At 33.2% G+C, this 21,496-nt stretch overlaps 1 protein-coding gene and 1 long non-coding RNA gene across 2 annotated transcripts; one reads left to right on the forward strand and one right to left on the reverse strand.

Moving 5' to 3' along the window:
* The first annotated feature begins 5,184 nt into the window (after positions 1 to 5,184).
* On the forward strand, positions 5,185 to 13,253 carry LOC113778145. Its single transcript, XM_027323433.1, has 3 exons — positions 5,185 to 5,528; positions 7,759 to 7,830; positions 10,954 to 13,253. Exons 1-3 carry the CDS (start codon positions 5,519 to 5,521, stop codon positions 13,086 to 13,088), a joined length of 2,217 nt encoding a protein of 738 aa, XP_027179234.1. The 5' UTR covers positions 5,185 to 5,518; the 3' UTR covers positions 13,089 to 13,253.
* A 3,357-nt stretch (positions 13,254 to 16,610) lies between these two features.
* Positions 16,611 to 19,443, reverse strand: LOC113778802. The gene is made up of 2 exons (XR_003469329.1): positions 19,347 to 19,443; positions 16,611 to 17,090 (listed from the first exon to the last, which is right to left on the reverse strand). It is a non-coding gene; the product is annotated as an uncharacterized LOC113778802 (long non-coding RNA).
* Between the last annotated feature and the right edge of the window lie 2,053 nt (positions 19,444 to 21,496).

Genomic DNA, 21,496 nt, shown 5'->3' on the forward strand with positions numbered 1-21,496 from the left:
GATCTCACATTTTTAGTATACTATCTAACTCCCTCTGAAGCAGACTTCAAGATTAACTAGATAACCAAACAGATAGAAAGCATCCCTGGTTCATTATACTGCAATCGCTTCTTCCTTGAATGAGTAGTGTATTTCCAAGCACTTACTAAGAAAGACTTCTAAATGAACTCCACAAGTAAATGGATGAAGCATATCTTTGCCTCACATAGAGAACTAGCAAGAAAGGTAATGAGCTGCTAGAGAATGGTTGTCCTCTTAGGTGGCACTCACATGACTTCTTAAGTTCTTATGTTCCAATTTGACATTATATTTTCTTTTGCGAGAAAGTAGTTGTCCTTTGCTTTATGAAGTGTGATGCATGTCTTTATCTCTATCTTTAACAGTACACTTAGAATCCTTTATCATACGCGGTCTACTATGAGAGATAGGTAACCAACTATTTCACACTTTTGGCTTTGTTTTCTTAGTTTTGTATGAATAAGTTTGATTATGCCTACAATGTGCTGCTTACTTTAGTAAGATGTTTGGCGTGCTATGTAAATAAGTTTCTTAATCATTGACTTTAAAAATTTGGCAGCTGAAATAAGCACAAAAATCAGGATGAGAAAATTCCAATGCAGATTTAATAGAAATTAGGGAACTTTAAGTGGTGTGCCACTTTTGTTGTTTCATTAGAGCACAAGGACTTGACAATTTAGAAAGTGGTTTAACTAATTAAATGGCTGAAATGGTTTAAAAAAATGTCTTTTTTAGAAAGGTGAAACATATTTAAATTGTAACACTAAACAAGTTGTCATTTTCTTTTTTCATTGATTTTTTTTATACAGTATATATTATACAAAAAATTTATTTGTCTCTCTCCTTTTCTCGAATTCAAGTAAGAACTTATATACAACTCATAAGTAATGACAAAAGGGTGCAGAATATTGGCTGATTAATATCCTGTCCTTTCTTGGGAGTACAAGTGGGAATGCAAACTTTGGTTTAAATCCATTTGACAAGTGTGTAGTTTCAAAGCTGTAAACATGAGAATTTTTATACTTAGACTAACTCAGCCAAATAAATAGTTGTGCATTTGCTTGGCGACTTTAAGTGTAGAGATGTTTTATTACATTTGATGAAGCAAGAGCATGAAGCCTCCTTGCTCAGTTCTTACTTTATGTTATTTAAATAGTCAAAATTAGTTCGAAAAATAATAATATTGCAAGTCCTCTATTCTATAAGTTCCTATTTTCTTTTCTTGATGTCTCTACCTTTTATGAATTCCAAAGAAATTGAACGTCTTTAGTCTTTTGGTGACTTCAAAAACAATTTTGAATAAGTTTCAACAAGATTATAGTGATAAAATTTGTTGGGTCGGTGGATGAATATTTTGCCCTCAAATGCCATTTTGAAAGGTGTTAATACCTTTCTTTGCTGTTATCATGCGCCGCGCCCAAAATATTTCCATTGTATATCTATTTCATTTGTTTTATCAGATCTCATTTGCTACGTCAATAAGGTTCTAAACCTGAGATAATGACTTGTTTATCTTATCACGGACTGGAAGTATATGCGGCTCTCCACTCCCGATTGTGTCGAGTCTTGTGTTGAGTATTGTGTCAAGTCTTCATGAGTGTTCGTAGTTGAGAGAAAAGGGCATTTCATAGCCTTTTTGTATTTTTATAATTTATACCTTTTGGAACATTATGAATATTGTACGCTTTCTATTGATAAAATCTGGTGGAGAAAGAAATCCAGCAAGTCCTGTAACTTACAATTATGCTTTTTTGTTTTATTCCTAGATAAGAGTCCAATTTTCTCAAGTTTGCAAACATGGACGCACTTCACAGTTACAATATCATCGGAAATTACTTTTGCAAATTGCTTTATCAACTTTTGAATGGATAAATAAAGTACAGCTTTATCTAATTTTGAATGGATGAATACAATATTTATGATTTAGCATAGTATAATTTGCAACAATTATGTATTATATATAACTGGAAAAACCTAAATAATTGGGCAAACTTAAAGTTCAATTATGTATCATACATGCCTGAGCAAACATGAAATTTCCACCGCGCGTCGCGGGTGTTCTCTTCCTAGTCTCGTCAAAAACATAATCGCTACTGTAGCAGAATTCATGTTTGTTGGACCTAACTGCCCTCGTCCTAACAACAATAAGGAAATTTTCTTGGATGGGATCCTTCCCTATTGAATTTTTTCAAACTCAATAGTGATGGTTCTTTAGTGGGTAACCCGAGCCTTGCTGGAGGAAGGGCCGTTATTAGAGTGCATCAAGGGAATTGGGTAGCTGGTTTTAGCCAAAAAAATTGAGTTGGGCCAGTAACTTAATAGTTGACTTTTGGGTCCTAAGAGATGGATTAGAACTGGCGAGTGGCAACCTCTCTTAATATCTCCAAGTTTGATGATGAACTTGATGCTCTAATTGTTATTGATCTACTAACTAAGAAGACTAACCCCAATCAGGTTCATTCCCAATTATTGGATAATTGCAAGATGTCGCTAGACTCATTCCAAGAAACTACCATTAAACGTGTCGCAAGGGAAGACAATTAGTGTGTAGATAGCATTACTAAGATCGGAGTTGATCTCTAATATATATATATATATACACGAAAGTAATTATTCTAATCATAGTGTTTCTCATTTTTATGTGATATGCCTAATTAAAGAGAATTAAGAGGTTACAGGTCACTTGAGTTTTACCTGTACTGAACCCTATTTGAATTATATTATATGTTAAAAATTATTTCTAATTTTAAAATAACTTGAAAAAAGAATTAATTTTATCTTAACGATATCTGCTGCCTATCAAATTATTACAATGATTATATTATATGTTTAAAAATTATCTTAATTTTAAAATAACATTAAAAAATAACTAATTTTATCTTAATGATATCTGCTTTCTACCAAATTATTAAATAAAAGTATAGTAAAACCTCTTTAAATCACAATTATTGAAATCTTACACATCCCATAAATTACTTCCTTTCACACCATATCATTGATTAGTATTCAAATTGTTCACCATCTCTTCTTAATTTTGAATTAACTTAATGTAAAAAAGAGAATTAACTATTACACCGATAGATCTACCAATATTATTGGAAATTGAATATTTATTGATGAAGAAAAATGGATTAATGGATCTTTTTCTACTTAATTAACTATGAATATATAATTTTAGATTTATGGTCATTATAAAAAATTAAATTATCTAAAATAATATTTATAAAAAAGAATATCTACCAAGTTTTGGATATGGGATACATTATTTGATGTATACTCTCATATTATAGTGAAAGTATGTAAACAAAATTTTAAAAATTAGTAAATAATTGAACATTTAAAATACATTAATTTTTTAAAATTAATATGAATGAACATGTAGAACTGTTGTTAATTTTTATTTTTAAAATTATTTATATCTGTATAAATTCACAATAAATAAAAAAAAACCGTGCTAAGGCACGGGTAAAATTCTAGTATATTAGAACCTTTTTGTTTTGTTCAATTCTGTACCCTGTACTGTTTGTAATATATTAGAAATTGACTCTAAGGGCCTACAGCTGAGTCGTATTTCATCTAACTCTTAAGTTTTATTAATGCAATCTATTCTTTCACACACCAACAAAAAAAAAAATGTCTATTATTTTGTACAGTTATTTTCCAAATTTTCAATTAGTTTTGATTTTCTCTTTTATGCAACCCTTATAAGATATAGGCTTATAGAATTTTGTTCATGTAATGTTTTTTATTTACTTTTTCTATTTTATGTTCCTATTCCATAATGTGATGAGAGTTAAGAGTGTGTAATTTCTTGATTTTTCAAATTCACATATGAGAATTAATAATTTTTCATATTATTTTTATGCATCATACATGTTTTTATGTATTTAGATGTTGCTATGTTAATTAAGTGCATGTTAGTTGTATTTAGCTTGAATTAACTCATATTATTATTCTTAAAATTGGAAGAACGAGATTCAATTTGCAATTGGTTTTGCAGGATATAGAGAGGTTGCAATCGGTTTTGTAGGACCTAGAGATGTGCTTAAGGATACAATTTCAACATTCCTCCCTCGTAAACGTACCTCCCAAATTCATCACTTTGATTTCAAAAGACCTAGAATTGTCTAGTTAAAGGGTTTTAATTTTGTATCATGAAAAATCGAAAAATATTTTTTTTTCCTTGTAGATGATTCGATACAGCAAAACTCAACATCAAACAATGGTTCCTATTTTTTTTTTTTCAAAAATCCTATTCTCTAGATTTTTAGTGGGCCCAAACCTAGTGCACTGCTTATAGTCCCATTTTAGGCCCTCTCTCATTTTTCTTTCCTTTATATTCCTTATTCTAATTTTGAAAAACTCAAAAATCATTTTAAACTCAGTTTTTAGTTTTTATTTTTTTAGTAAAGAATTAGGCATGATAGATATGCACTGAAAAAATGGAAGGGAAACAATGGATAATATTCGATCAGTCTAGATTTTTTACAGTTGGAAAAAATAAAAAAATTAACAATATTGTTGGACTATTTTTTAAATAGAATTTTTTTTGCAAGAAGTTTATTTTTTTATTTATCAAACAAATAACAATTAAGTAATAATGTCACACAGCTACCATTTCACTTTTTCCTGTGCTATCGTGTTTTGAAAAATCAATAAGGTAATGACATGAGAAAATTAATTTCCATATATATTTGAAGTAGTAAATTAACACGGATGTAAATTAACACAAATAGTAACACAGTGAAAAAAAAAACAATAAATACCAACTTATTTGACTAACCTGAAAGACTCTTTATTAACATGATTTCTATAGAAGATAATCTCAATTATTCTACAATTATTCTTCTTGTATTAAACATATCAATAAAATTTTGTTTATATAGCTTGCATCCATCCGTAATAATATAAAATTTTTTTTAAACTATGAATTTATATAGAATTTACTCTTTTACTTAACATGTTTTTCCCCCTGGATTCTAATGGAAGACATCAAAGAAGTCCAAAACATTAAATTAATACTACTGAATTCAAGAACAAATAAGAGACAAAGAACGAACAAGCATGACAAACAAAAGCAAACAAACAATCACCACATATAAAAAATTAACAGACAGCAGTGCCCCAAAAAAGAGACCCCGTGGGAGGCAGAAGCACCATCAACATCATCATTCTTCCCAATGCACTCCTCCACTCTCAGTTTCCACCTTCACAAACACTCCTCTTCTCCCATGTCTTTTTCTTTGCGACCAAATTGCTACAACTAAGAATAGCATTTTGACTCATTTTCTGAGATCTCTCTTTTTTCTCTCTCTCATGAGCTTGATATTTGCCACATTGTGCTAATACTTGGAATCCTAGCATTTGAGTTTCGATAGTTTCAAGAACATGGTCACACAAGTATTACAACAAAGGATTTTTTGTTTTTCGTTATAAGCTGAGTTCGTCATAGCTTGCTGCATTTTCTTTGCTTGGAATCTCCATTGCAGAGGACCTTGAGATGAGACTAGGTCAGTTCTTGTTCCCCAATGCCCCCTCAAAAGCTCCAAGAAATCAAGACACGTACTTTCACACACATTGCTTATTGGGATCTTTTTTCGTTCTTGCAGACATTGTTTACCTATCTGTGTTTAACTAGGATTCGAGAATTCCTTTTAGTTTGTATCCAAACAATGGTTTTTGTTAGAACAGTTCTCTTAGGAAAAAAAAAAGAATTGTCATAGGAAGGAAAGATAAGATGGGAGATTCAAAATGGTCTGAATTTCAAGAGAAATTGGAGTATCTAACTTTTGGGTCTAGTATAAAATGTGCTTGAAAGTGGTGCTTGAAGCTTCTTATGTTGTACTTTTGTCTGGCAAAAGCCAGATTGTAGTGGTGAAAGGAAAAAGGAAAAGAGAATTCTTGTCCTTGTCATTGCTGCTGACATTGACTACTAATGATGTAGTTAACCTCATAATTAGTGTGCCTTGTTTTATCTATAATCACTAAAAGGCAAGTCAAATCTTCTATTCACTTGTTAGCAATTGCCAATAACACCAAAAGTTTTTCTGATTTTGCTTTTTAGCAAAGCACATAAGTTAGAAAATTTTCTAGTGATTGTAGGAGAGTTAAAGTCCTAGTATTAAAGGAAACGGTTTTGTTATTTTCTGCATAAAAACTCGTCTATCAATCTTTGTTGTGTCAATTATTTCCTAAATTTCTTTACTAGTATGCTTGTGAAAGAAAGTGGATGTTGCAGTTTTTGTTTTCCTCCAAGTTATTTACTCAAAAACGTTTCTACATCTCCAAGTATTTTTTTTATTTAACTACAATTTGGATTGAATTTTTTAACTCATGCTTATAAATGGGATTTTCTTATTCGGTACCCTCAAATAACTTATGTCCGTGAGCAAAAAATAAAGAAAAAAACAAGTAAATCATCATGCTTATGTCATTTGATCAAATAAAGCTATGACATTAACTAGATATGGAACCAAAGTCAAGTAGAGAAGGGATTTTAACTCTATTTTTGGGTTAAAGGCCTAGTAATGAAGGTAGTAATTTTATTACCTTTATGCATTAAAAACTCCTTTTCTATCAGACTTTGGAGAGTCAACTGTTTCATAAATTTGTTTTCTAAGGGTACTGTGACCATTTAGTAGTAGAAAGATTCAAGTCCTAGTATCCCACGAGATGTTTTAGTTATATGTCTATGGAAAAAAGTGGAAGTTTTCATTGTTTATTCGTCCATTTTAATTAGTCAAAGAAGGATTCTACATCTCCAAGTTTTTTGCCGAACAGTTCGGATCAAATTCTTTAACTCATGATTGTAAGTAGGATTATTCTATCCAGTTTTCTTGATAATTGATATCTGGGAGCAAAAATAAAGCAAAGACAAGTAGATCATCATGCTTATATCATTTGATTAAATAAAGCTTTGATACTATACGGAACCAAACTTGACTAGAGCAGGGATTTTAAACTTCATTTTGAATTCAAGTATTGCAACTAGTTAAATCAGTAACATGAAAGACTGACTCTATTCATTGGCAATCTAAGATTAAAGGCCGGTTGTGGTTCATGTTGTCAAAGTTTCTCACGTTGGAGAATAGAGATTGTGTAAATCTCAAGTAGGGGAAGTGGAAAAACTTAATGATGCCTCCCTAACAATTTGATTAACATAATATTTCTTCAACCGTGCCCTTTCCCACTTTTTATGTTGTATCAAATTTTTTTTTGGGTCTTGTCTCGGGTCTTGAGTTCTTATTGCCACAAATCTTTGAATTAAAATTCGGCAAAAAAAAGATACTTGCAGAGGCTTGTTGTTTTGGAAAATATTTAAGGTACTCAATATGTTTAAACCTTTATCAATCACTCCCTGCAACAAGGAGGGCCAACCTTTGGAGATTGATTGGGAGTTGGTGTACCACATAGAAGCTCTCTTCCTTTAGTCGATGGCAATTTTCCATGGCGTTTAGAGTTATAAAATATAGATTCTTCTGTCATAAATCAATCCTTCTGTATCAGCTGTACTGCTCCAGCTTGAGATTTTGTTTCTTTCTTTATGAATTTTTTTCCTGAAGGGCCTGTAGGTACAATTGGACTAAAACTTTCATTTGACATTCTTTCTTATGTCTCTAAATGCTGAAACTCTGAGAATATTGTTGTGCAGTTATTCTTTTCCCTGGATTTTGGTTTCTTATTAGCCCATGTAAGCTGCATTTTTAGAATATTCACATATTGTTCTGTTTATCCTCACAGAAAACCAGATAAATGATCGGGATTCATCCTCGGGACGAAGTCTGGATGGAAGTTTCAGGAAGCCTAGATCTGGTTTGCTTTTTTGGCTCTTTTTTTATGTTAAGTAGGATTCATTCATGAGCGGAATATATTTCTTTGGTAGATTCTATTGTTTAAATGGTACTTGCAGTTTGCTATGCTTGGTTAATGAAAAATGCCTTCACTTGGCACTTTTACCTTTGCTATATTTGTATATACTTGGCTTTACTTCATTAGTGCATATGCAGGAAACTGGGAGAAGCACAGAAACATCAGTACAATAAAGGAATTATATTAGTAAACTCTTGCAAGCTGATTTTGGTTAAGGCTACGAAATTATTACCCCTGAATTGTGAGAAACTTATACAATCACTTAAAGTAGCTTAAATGTCTTGAAATGAGACATACTTGTCCAACTTAATTTGTAAGGTTCTCTGCATCCCCAAACATTCCAAGTGCCTCCAATATCCTAGCAAGTTCAAACTGTTCAAACTTATTACACCTCGGTAAGTGTTGGACCTTTTGAAGTTGAACAGTTATATCACCTGATACCAGTGCAAGAATAAAAGGTTTGTGGCCATTGTAATCCAAATTATAAAAGAATATTTATATATGCAACATCTTGAGCTTTCACTAAGTCATTATAAGCTCTGGTTTTAAAAGGTTAGTATATTTATATACCTCCATTAATTGATTATTAAGTCATATTGGTACAGAAATCCTTCTTGAATCCCTTCCTGGGCTTGTGGTTGACTTTTCTCAGTTCTTCAATAAAACTGTTGGTTTTCTGTTTTATTTTTGAAATTAAAAGGGTGATCCTCTATCTTTCTTTTTTACTGGACTCCACCATACCAGTTCTGTTACTTTCTTGAAAGAGGTTAAAGTTGGTAACTTTTATTTTATGTTGTATCTTACAATTTACTCGCATTTTTCTTACTGCTATCTAATTTTGCAATCAAAATAATGACGAACATATCAATTTCATGCTCAATTAATTTTCTGCTCAACAAGTTAATAGAGGTACATATAACTTCACAAACTGTACAGCTTTGGCTCCTAATGAAGGGTCATCATGAGCTCGGGCAAGTTTGCTTTGTGATCTTGTTTCAAGCAGTTTCAGCAAACTAATATGACCAAGACCAGTTTCACTTTGCCACAATCTACTGTTAAAAAAAGTTATATCTCATTGTTATTTTCTGAATTGGAAAGAAGGGTTGTTTGCTAGTACGATACAGATGGCTTAAGCCTCAAGGCTAAGGACTTCGAGGAGGATAAAGACTTTTCTTGGTCATCAACAAGTTGAATTGGAAATTACTCAGATAGGCTTGTCAAGAATTTCCAAATTACTTTTTGCAGATTGATGAAAGTATACTCATTCTGTGGATGAGTCTTGAGATTGATGACACCATGTCTAGGATACCCTTACAGCTAACCTATACTCATCAAGAAAAATTTTTGCATAATGTATGTGACTTTTGGATATGTGGAACTTTTAGTCCAATATTGGTTCCCAAAGTAGGCCAAAACAGCAACCAACTGTTTAGATATGATCAAGCAGGGCAATATATTTTAGAAACTAAAAAGTAAACATTTTGAAAAAAAAATTTGGGGAAAGGATATTCTGAAGATTGACAAATAGGTCGGAAACAGCAACTAAATGTTTAGACATGATCAAGAAGGGGCTATATTTTAGAATCTAAAATGTAAACATTTTGGGGGGAAAAAAACAGGGGAAGGATATTCTGAAGGTTGACAAAGAAGGGGAAAGTAAAGAAGTGCTTGTTGAATGATTTAATTAACAAGTTAAAAAAACAAAAAATACTAATCTACTATTAGATATTTTTCATGATTTTACATGTCTGGTAAATGCAGAGTGGTCACCATTCTCTGATTGAGAAAGAAAAGGTCAAACATAAAATTTAACTGATCAAATTAAAGGCACTGATTGGTTCCTTACTTCACGAGGCAACAAATGAAAAAGACTTTATGTCTCTTTGTTAGGGAAAGAAAAAGATAATCAATGAGCAAAAAGGTACCCAGTGATTCCTTACTTAAATTGTTTGGAGACCAATTTTAGATATTTTGGAAGGTCATGAATCCTGTATTGTTGGTGTAACAGAATGAAATGAAACAACATTACATCAGAAGCATATTATTTAGGCACTCCTTATGTCTTGCAATGTAGATAATGGACTACCTTTTCCCCTTCATGTCAGTACACTATGTCTATGACTGTTCTTTTCTAACCATTGTGTTCACTAGTGTTTATGTTATTCCTACTACTGCACAATTTTGTGGCCTGTCTTTGCTCCAGATGGCTTCCAATATGGTTGAAAGTGCTCAGTCGACAATTAGTTCTGCATACAAAATGGATAGATTCTAGACTAACAAACCTGGTTCTACTTGTTATCTGAGTGTTTACAAGCCAGTATTTTCTTATTGTATTTCCTGTTTTGCCAGAAAACTATGTAGAACGTAAAAGTTCTTCATAAATGGATGCTGATCTTTCCTGTATTTTCTTCTCCAATTTTACCTTTGCTGAACTTATGCAGACCACCTTCTGATAAAGTCGTCCTTGTTCCACAGATACCTTATAGTTGAAGGTTTTTCTTGGTTCAACTATTCATTGTATTTTTTCTTGATACCTGGCATGAAATCAACATCAATTCTCCAATACACATTATACTACCATTTATGCTTTGGGATAAGCAGAAAATAATGCTGGTTATAACTCCCGTCACTTCTTCTTCTGATTTTATTTACTCAGATATCTGTAATAATTTGTCTTTGTGACATTGTTAATTGATCTCAGGAACTTTTATAATTGGAATTTATAATAGGTAGGATAGCACAGAGGATGTTGATTAAAGGGAAATGATGATCAAAACTAATTTATTTTGTAGACAAGGTTACTTTTCCTATTCCAAATATGACATATATTTAAAACCCTTGGTGCCCCTTTGCGCATGACAAATGTTATTAAAAAAGGATAATTGAGTAAAAAAGCATAAAGTCATGTAATTTTGTTCTCTCTCATCTACTACTAATAGTGACCTTAGGCGTGCTCGAAGTTCTCTCTCATTGACTGCTGATGTTTTCCTTTTTCCGCAGATAGCGTGTTATTTAGTTTTTAGACAATTATTGCAAGTGCTGATTGCAAATATTTGATGATTGCAGCTGCATCCTTACCTACTAAATCCAGCTCTTCGAGCAAGTTCATTCCAACTTCAAAAAGGGTTTATAAAGTGCTCAAAGATTATGCAGCAAAACTTGTTGACCTCAACTTATTTACACAATGTGTTGAAGACTGGGTCCTGGAAAACTTACATACAGATAGTTACAACCATGAACAGTATTCTAACACTCCCTTTCAAATTGATGAGCTCTGTACCCTCGATTTTGCATTGGAGGGGGTGCTATTTCAACAGCTATTCCGCATGCCTTGCTCGCCACATATTTCTGAAGATCATATAGAGGATGAACTTCTGGCTCTTGAAGATTTTCTACATACAGTTGCAGATGGATTATGGCATACCTTTTGGCACAAAAGCAAGCCCTTGCCCTTTTTTGTATCTTTTCCTCGCTATCCTGGATCCAAGTTCTATTCCATTGAGAAAGCAATATCAAGGGGGAGGCTAAAGGAGCTCTGTGGTGCAGCTCTGATGTCAAAAATTAGTGGGAATGTACATGTTCGCTGGGATGAGGTGGTCATGTTTTCTTTATTCAAACATGACAGTGGAGTGGGAGATGAATTTAGTTTGTCTTCTACTGTTGCCTGTGAAGCACTATTCTATGCTATCCACATACTTCTTGCTCGTAGTTTGAGTAGAAGTAACGCTGTTAGCAGTTACTCTGTTTATGTTTTAGTACTGGACTCTAAATTTGCCAGTGTGGTAAAATTGGGTGGTGACCTTGGAAATCTTGAAGTTGACTTAAACAATCCATACCAATCCGTGGCAGAATGGATAAAGTTTCACGCTGAAGTTAGCTTTTCCCCTGTGGAGCAAATATGGAACAAGCTAGGAAATGTAAATTGGCGAGACATGGGGACTCTACAGCTGCTTTTGGCAACCTTTAATTGTATTGCTCAATGGATTGGACCGCCGAGAAAATCAATAGCCTCACTTGCAGCTGATCACAGCCTTCGTCTTCAGAAGCGCAGAGTTGAATGCCGCCTCATTGAGAATGAAAATGCACTGATCCCTTGTCAAGCTACTAGACATGATCATGGGGAAATTGTTGAATACCACAACAACCCAAACCCCAGCAAGCAAGGATCTCGTTTGAAGTTTAACCAGGATGAAATATTGGTTGTTGAAGACCACCTCCTGGAACAGAGAAGTTTCCAAATACACGAATGTCTGCTTGAAGGAAACTGCTGCTCCTACACTGCTGTGGCTTTGGCCCATCCCACGGAATTACTAATGTTACACATTGGTGCTCATACATCTCGTCTGGAACCATCATGGGAGGACATGAGTTTGTGGTATCAAGTCCAGAGACAAACTAAAGTTCTGAATATCCTAAAAGAACAGGGTATCACAAGCAAGTCTTTGCCTGAAATAATTGCCTCGGGCAAAATGCTGCATTCTGGTCCTTGTGAGAAGCAGAGCCCTAAGGGATGCTGTGATCATCCTTGGTGTGGAACCCCAATACTTGTAACTTATCCAGTAGGAGAAACGCTTTCATCTATTTTAGCTTATCATGGTCCATTTTCAGCTGAAGAAGCCACCCGTTGTTGTCGAGACTGTCTTGCAGCGTTGAGGAGTGCAAAAATGGCCAACATCCAGCATGGTGATATCTGTCCTGAAAACATAATCTGTGTCAGTGATAGCACAAGAGGCAGTTGCCTGTATGTCCTAGTCTCCTGGGGTCGAGCAATTTTGGAGGACAGAGACAGTCCAGCAATAAATATACAGTTTTCATCTGCACATGCACTACAGAACGCAAAGCTTTGTCCATCATCTGATGCAGAGAGTCTTATTTACCTTATTTATTTTATTTGTGGAGGAAACATGCAGCAGCAAGATTCTATTGAATCAGCATTACAATGGAGGCAAAGATGCTGGGCTAAGCGTCTAATTCAGCAGCGGCTAGGTGAGGTTTCAGCCCTCTTGAAAGCATTTGCTGATTATGTAGACAGCCTTTGTGGAACACCATATCCAGTTGATTATGATACTTGGCTGAAGAGATTAAGTAGAGCTGTAGACAACTCGATTGACAGGGGGAAAACCATAGATGAAGTTTTGAGGATAAAGGATACTGGTGAGACTTCCGGAACTTCTGGTGGTGGAAATTCTTCAACATGCTAAAACTTAAAAGCAAAATTTGAAAAGATTGTAGTTCAGCTTTTGTATTTTTACTTGCTTTGAGATTGAGATGAGTGTTTGGTGGTTTATTTATATACTTTAGACTAATTTGAATTTAACATGTTGCTGTTTCATATGAAGTGTCGCGGAATTTCAAATTCCATCTTTTGTGAAAGTTCGATTTTCCATAAAATCAAATGTAAATGAATTCCATATAATTAAATGTAAATGAAATTTGTGGCTTCATTTTGTTGTTTTCAAAAGGATAGTATCCTATGCTCAATTTGGATTGATGCCAGCAGGAAGATGAAAAAAGAAAAAGAAAAACAAGAAATGTCAACGAAACAAATTGTGGACGTGTCTTTCATACTTCAAGAGTGAAAAATCAGTTATAGATCTAGTTGACTATCAGATCACTTGAAGGTAAGTTTTCATGTACGTGGCAGAAGTAGGAAATTGTTACTTCCTACTGGGAGTTTGTGGCAGTAATTTGAATCAAAGGATGGAATTGTTTGCTCAAGTTTCTTGTCTACTCAGAATTCATGAACTGATCTGAGGCCCTGTTTGATATCATATGATAATAAAAAATAAAGCATTAAAATTAATTAAGTGGTACTAAATTTTTTAAACAAAACTTACTACAAAAATAAGTAATAAGTTATTCACTTATTATTTAATGTGATAATACATTCAAATGTATTAGATTTAGTACTTAAAAATTCACTAATTTACTAGATTTAGATTTTAAATTTTAAATTTTAAATTTCAATTTTATTAAACGCACTCCTAAGTGGTTTCCTTAACCTAAATATTATTTTATGATTTTGACAAAAAAAACAGAGGAGCTTAACAAAGCATTGAGCCCAAACTTTGCTATGTCCAAATGCTAACACTTTTGTCTTTGAAACTTAGTGCAACACAAGGAGAGAGAGGAACGGCAGCCATGAAGGGTGATTAGAAAGAGAGAGGTACGACAGGCATGAAGGGTGTTCAGCTGATGAAGGAGGAGAAAAGAGGGGAAAAGAACCATCCAAACAAGATTAAAAATCTATGGTTCTAAGCTTTTTACATGAAGATTATTGATAGAAAACCCTAGAATTCTATGATCTTGTCATAAGAACGATTTATGCATGTTTAGCATGAAGTTACATGAATGAATGTAGGGTGAGATTTTAAACGGTTTTCATGGCTGTGACCGTCTCCTTGCAGCCACAATCTCCTCGCCGCCGTGATGATGGTTGTGATAGGAATAGATGCTTGGAAGATGCTTTTGATGTTTTGATTAAACAAAAAAGATTTTCAAGGATGAAACTTTTTTGGAAATAGAGGGTTTTGATAGATTGTTTTACTATATCCTCAAACATATTTTGATGACTTGTAAGTAAGTTTGTGTATATATTTTTTACGAAATTTTACATATTTATCAAGTTATGTGCATACACGAGGAGTGTCAATCGAGCTTTTTGAACTAGGTTTTAGCAAATCCAAACTCGACTCACAAATTATATAGACTTTTGGGTTTTAACCTCATATTAAAAAGGTTTAAATAACTCACATTATTATATGAGTTTCGGGCTCAATTCGAGCTTGACCCAAACTTATAATTCAGTACATAATTATATAAAATATATATTTTATAATTATGAATTAATACAAATTTACATATAAATTATTAACAATTTATGTCATAATATGTAGTAGTATTCAAGGCATACACAAACTAATAGAAAAAATATTTGTAAAATATTTTGAGTATATTTGTTAAAATCATTTTCAAGAAAATTGGTTTTATATTTTGAAAATACATATGTAAAAAAAATCACCAAAATAAAAGTTATAAAAAGCAGTCATTTGGTAGTTATTCATAACCATAATAGGTAGTTGCTAATTAAAATTAAGATTTACTAAATAAGTTAAAAAATATAATTACTTGGTAAAAAATCATATTGGTATTGGTAGTTATCAAAGATAGATAGATTTTTGTTTATACCAAAAGTTCCCTCATCATTAAGGGTAGTTTAAGAAGTATATAAAGTGATAGATTTTTATTTCCTCCAAACCCTCTCCTTTCCTTTTATATATAGTCTAGATAATTATAAATTAGATATTATTATATACATGTTACATATATAATTATACTCATATATGGAACGGTTTTTAATTGGACCTGAACCTAGTATGGCCCAAACTCGACTCACATTGAGTTCGTACCTAATATTATGTCTAATTTCTGTCCAATCCAACTAAAACTTAGGTTCAATAAATTTTTTTGGAACCAAACGAACTGAATTCGAGCTAGCCCAACCCCATTGACATAGACTACTTGTACAAAACTCGGGGTAACCGGTTTCCAATTATTAGAGTGGGGATGATATGCTTTAATCTATATCTTTATGTTATTTATTGTATTTGGTCAAACTTAACTACCAAATAATAATGTTTCTAAGTAATGTGCGGTTAACAGTAAAGTTAGGATATGGTACTTGAAATGTACTAGAATAAGATCGTAGTTGAATAAATGCTTTTTGGGCTGTATAATTTTAGCAGATTGGATCTAATATATTTTATTCAAAGAACTGCTTTTAGGGTTCGTTGGTTGGATGTAAAATGTTTTCTTTAAGAAAATATTTTCCACAGAAGATATTTTCCTGGAAAATCATTTCCTTTATAATTTTTAGGTGTTTGGGTAGTATAGTGAAAATATTTTCCAAATTAATTTTTTGATGTTGTCCTACCTTCAAACATTGCTCTCTTTATCAATCGCTTTTACATTCTATCCACTATAACCATTTTTGAATTTTTTTTTATTTTTCAACCCATTATAACCATACATTCATTTCCATCAAAATTGGATGATCTTGTATTTGCGATTCTTGAAAAGCTTTGCTAGACTACATATTACTTACTAGAAAGTTTGTCATATATTTTTCTCTTGCCTTTTTTTTTTGGTGTTGTTCGGGAAAGCCTCTTTTTTTTTTTTTTTGATCAATATACTTCTCATGCTAATTGTCAAGGGCCAAAAAACTGTTTAATAACTAAAAATGGTTAAAAAAACAAGAAGAAGAAATGCGTGCAAAATAATCACTAAGACTAAATCATGAAAAGTATGAATTTTCCCACTTGTCATAACATAACATTCATAAATACTCAGAAATGGGTGATTCAACTTCCAATGCATAAATGGTAAACTTAAGGAAAAGAAAAAAAAATAAAAGAAACAGGCATTAGATAGGATATAGAGCCCATTACACAAATGTAGTTCACTAGTCACACACTACAAGGTTTTGTTTTAATAATTAGTAACTAAAAAAAGATCATGTTGCAGAAAGAAGAATGCAAAATAAGCTTCTGTGGCAGCACATTTTCATACACCAAGAAGGAAACATCAGATTGAACTAGTCAATCATTCATTTGGCAGTTCTTATACCTTTCAAAGGCTTTACTGCAGCTAGTTAATCCCGATTTAAGGTTGTTCCTTTTACCATTGCACATGGATTCCATGCAAGATCCATTGGAAAACTAGAGTCATCCTTAATATCATATGCTTCTCGTACTATTAGCATCAGCTTCTTGACCTTAATCCAGAAGCATTTAAGACAAAGCACCAATTGATCCAATGACTCAATCTTGAAGGTACAATGCAAAACTTGGAAAGCACTAACAGCAAGGGAGCAGTAGGGTAATCAACCCTTAAGGACAACCAGCCCATATAAGGCCATTGTACAACACCATAAGGAAGAACCAAACTCCAATCCAATTTTTGGAGTAAGCAACGATTTCAATGACCAAAGCCAGCAGTGAAATAGCAAGAAAGGCCTTTAAAAACTTATACAACCTCCCTTTGTGATTGTAATCTTCATCTGTTGCATCAGAATGGTCAATATGTTTCTTGACTAAAGCAAACTTTGCCAACAAACACATGGCTAGCCATGGAATACATCCTAGAGCTCTTTGTGGTTTGAGAAATGGAAGCCACGTAAACTACACATAGAACTTCTGCTGGTCCTGCTATAAGAATGAACTGGAATCATTGACTTAACTTCTACAAGGGTGACTATCACGCCTTCAAGAAGAAAAGGTTGGCCTCAATAGTTCAAAATGTATGCTATTGCATGCATGTTATCAGCCATAATCCTCGAGTACTTTTCACAATGTACAAGTCCTTGGATCACATCATCAGCACTTAATAGTTAAAAAAAGAACCTGAATCGATTAACTTGCTCATTTCAAAGAAGCGCTCTAGTTTATCGTGAAGAAAGAAACATCTGTAACCTAAAAAAAAAACAATTCTAATCGCCATTTTATGGTAATAATAAAGCAACAATGAATGTACTGATCGAACACAATTAACTAAAATCAGCAGTTAAATGTCTTGCTCCTGCATACCACATTCAATTGAACACTGAAAATCATACCGAAAGAATTGCGACTCGAGAAGCACATATATACAATATCAAAGACTAACTAATGAACAATCACTACCGAAAGACCATTAGCTTAGCATTGCATTGCAGCAAGAACCATCACTATAAAAGTATATATACCTTACGGATCCAAAAAAGAAATTTAGCTTGTGAAACAAAATAGTCAAATAATTCCATTAGTTCCAGCAGGGCTGCAAACGAGTCGAGTCGAGTCGAGTTTTGGCTTAATCGAGCCGAGCCTTAACTTATTTTTATTGAACTCGAACTCAAGCTCGAGCTCGACGAGCAGACAATTTAAAACTCTAGCTTCAGCTCGGCTCGAATAAAAAATAATTATTTTATTTTTAAAAAATTAAATAAAATAATATTTTTTCTTAATAAATAATAAAATATTAAGGATATATATGTAATTTTACTATTAAAATAAAAAATAAAATAAAAAATATATACACTATTAATATATATATATATATATATATATATATATATATACTCGAGCTCGCAAGCTAACGAGCTTAATATTTTGAGCTCGAGTTTGACTCGAGCCAGTTCGAGCTCGCGAGCGGCTTGATTCGTTTGCAACCCTAAGTCCCAATACGAAGCAGCCAACAATCCCTCATCTATTGATGTCTATGTACTTATATTTCACATTGTCAAGATTAACACTCGTTAGTAAAAGTGTTATGCTTAACATAGGTGCTCCCACAACTTAAAGGCATACTTCAAGTTCCAAACATAAACTTGCACACAACAACTTGTCAACTATGTTTTCAGAACCGGACCGGGTATCGACTCGGCTGAGGTCAGGGGTCAGGGGTCAATAGATTCGACCGGGGGTCGATAGGGGTCGAACCGGATGACGTCATAAATAAAAATTATTTAAAAATTAAAATATTATATATAAAATATCTAATAATATGTTAATATTAATAGAGGTATATTCATATATATTTGATGTTTCAAATATATTTAACAAGAAAATACAAAGAAATTAGAACAATCAAGTAGCAATTTATGTTATTTAATAAATATTAACAAGTTTAGAATTAAAATTATGAATTTAATTGAAAAATAACATCAAATTTTAGGACAATATTTATAAAGTATGAAATATTTGAGGTATATTAATAATTTTTAACAATTTAGGGGGCCAAAACATAATATTGAAAAGATTGAGTTTTTTTTTTTAAAAAAATGCCTAAATCCGGTTTTTGACCGGTTTTGACCGGGCTTTAAATTTCCGGGTTTTTACCATGATTCGGACCGGACATTTGGCTGGTTCTCGATTCGACCGGTTCGACCGGCCGGTCCGGTCCGAGTTTCAAAACAGAGCTTGTCAAGGATTAACATGGGAAAACAAAGAATTAAACCACAAAAGGTCCATAAATGAAACGAAATAGAAAGCTAATGTGTGACCATTTTCTCCTCTAATTTTTATTTAGGTATTTTCTTCTCTACTTTAAGCAATTTTGTTCATGTAGAAATTGCCCAATTCCGTTATAGGCCACCACCCAAAGGGAATTTCACACAAAATCACCAAAAGTTTAAAAATATCAACAAATTCATTGGACATAGCTGAGAACTGTAGATGCCAAAGTTTGGAGCAATCAATGCTTACCAAGCCCATTAAATTCCAATAGTATTATTGGAAAAAAATTATATATTAAAAATAACATGTAAAAGATTTTGAATTCATCGTCTTAAATTCTCAAACTTTCAAATGTAAAAGGTTTTGAAATCATCATCTTCAATTTGCAAAATCTCCAAAACTAGAGAGATATTTTAGAGATTTTTTTTTCAAATAATAAAACCCAGTAAAGATTACGTGTAACCTCACCTTGTTGGGGTCGAAGAGATTGCCAGCCAATGAAGATGATGGTTCTCACCTGAATCATAGTCGCTCTTCAGCCTCTCTTCTTCTCTCTGCCGCTCAGTCCCGGCATCTCTATTGTTTGGGCGAGGCGACTTTGCCTCCTATTTCATTTTGTTTCAGTGGATGCGAGACAAGATACGCGTCCTTTCTAAATATGAAAATAACTTCATCAATGCACAAATGTAAGAAAACATTTTACTACCTAAGAAAACATTTTGACAAACTTATTAATTAGTTACCAAATACTGGAAAATCTGAAAAATGTTTTCTTGAAATTATTTTCATTTGAAACAAACAGACCCTTAAAAAGGAAGAATAGGTTGGTTGGTTTACAAATTTTGTCCGTTAATGCTTTCTTAAAATTTTAATTGCATACTTGGACGCAAAGCAGGAAGTGCAGAGGAGGGTTTGCAAGCAATTTAAGGGACTCTTTGACAAGAATCCTAGAGAAATTTTAGAAGCTGGAGTTTGTGATGATGTAACTAAATGAGTATTTCGAAAGATTTTGTCCCACATTGAAAAACCAAAGAGACTTCCCATTATTTTATAAAGCTTAGTTTTTTATTGGATTTGTGTTAGATTGGTAACTAGTGTGGTCTCACGCACATGAGAGGGAAGTTGAGTTGGGCTAATTCAATACAAATTGATGGATTTGCACCCCCCCCAATGCATGGGTTAAACATGACCCAAGATAGAGTTTTACTCTTCTTATATTTTACAAGATGTAACCTCACCAAGATAAGATCTTGTCTCATCTCATCTCTTAAACATTCCTTTCTTTTATATTACACAAACTCAGGCACTTTTTTTTTTTTTTTTTTAACAAAATTTATCTCTTATCCTCTTCAACGTATCTGAACCTTGTAAATATCTGCTGCTCCCACTTTAAAAAGTGCACTCAGAGTTTACAGTAGAAAGCTTCCTGCCAGTTCTGTTCCTCTTCTTCTTCTCATTTTCCCCCCTCTATTGGATTTACACAACATTTGTTAGTTTTGACCCTTCTTGTTTATAACAAGAAGAAGGTTTGTTTAATTTTGGGAAAATATTTCAACCTGCTGAAATAGTTTTTTAGAATAGTGTTATTAAGTACGACTCAAGCTTTATTTTTATTATGTTTACTTAACATTGTTTTGGCTATTTATACAACAACCTAAGAAACTATGGCCTCCAACAATGTTAACACCTCACAACCTGCATCCGCATCAGTTGCAGTCGCTCTATCATTGGCCAAGCCTTTTCCGGACATTTTCAAATTGAAGGTTTGCCAATGAAAACTTCAAAAAGTGGTAAGAACGGGTGCACTCTCTACTCGACATACATGGAGTGACCTATGTACTGACAGAAGCACAACCAGTTACAACTGTGGATATCAGCATACTGACACAACCAGCTACAACTGACACAAGAATTGTGACAATATGCCAATAAGGTATGTCAGCATACTATCTTACAAACACTTTCAAATGAATTGTTTGACGTGTATTGTAGCTGCAAGGAAGTTAAAACAATTTGAGAAGCTTTGATAACAAAGTTTACTGCCGAAAGCGCCACCAAACAAAAATTTGTTGTCGAAAAGTACAATCAATGGCAGATGACAGACGACAAAGAAATGAAAGTACAAATTATCACGGAGTACCAAATGCTACTCGAGAATTTGAAAATTGAAGACATAAACTTGCCCGAAAAGTTTGATGCTGGCATGCTGATTGAAAAGCTACCTGAATCGTGGACTGACTACAAACAGAAAAATTGCACCATTGATGAGCTCGCGAAACATATTTTGAATGAAGATTCCAATAGGAAAGAGTTAAGAGCTATCAAATCTAAGAAGATGACTCTCAAAACTAACCTGGTACAAAGCAACAATAAGAGGTACGCCAATAAGTCCCAAAATTACAAGCCCACTAATCCCAACAACTTTAAGAAGAAGAAAGACAATTGCTATGTTTGTGGGAAATTAGGACACCATGCTGCTCAGTGTAGGCACAAAAAGAAAGATGACAAAGCAAATACCAATCCTCCTAAGGTTAATTTATCCGAAAGGTGTGATATAATTGCTGCAATCATCTCTCAAGTCAACATTGCAGCCAATTTGATAGAATGGATAGTAGACT

Source organism: Coffea eugenioides, chromosome 7 (assembly GCF_003713205.1).
Source record: "Coffea eugenioides isolate CCC68of chromosome 7, Ceug_1.0, whole genome shotgun sequence".
Lineage (NCBI taxonomy): Eukaryota > Viridiplantae > Streptophyta > Magnoliopsida > Gentianales > Rubiaceae > Coffea > Coffea eugenioides.

What these genes read in the sequence shown, in the direction of transcription:
- LOC113778145 (XM_027323433.1), top strand. An exon ending in TTTCAGGAAGCCTAGATCTG is followed by an intron (nt 7,831 to 10,953) that starts GTTTGCTTTTTT and finishes TGATGATTGCAG; the next exon opens with CTGCATCCTTACCTACTAAA.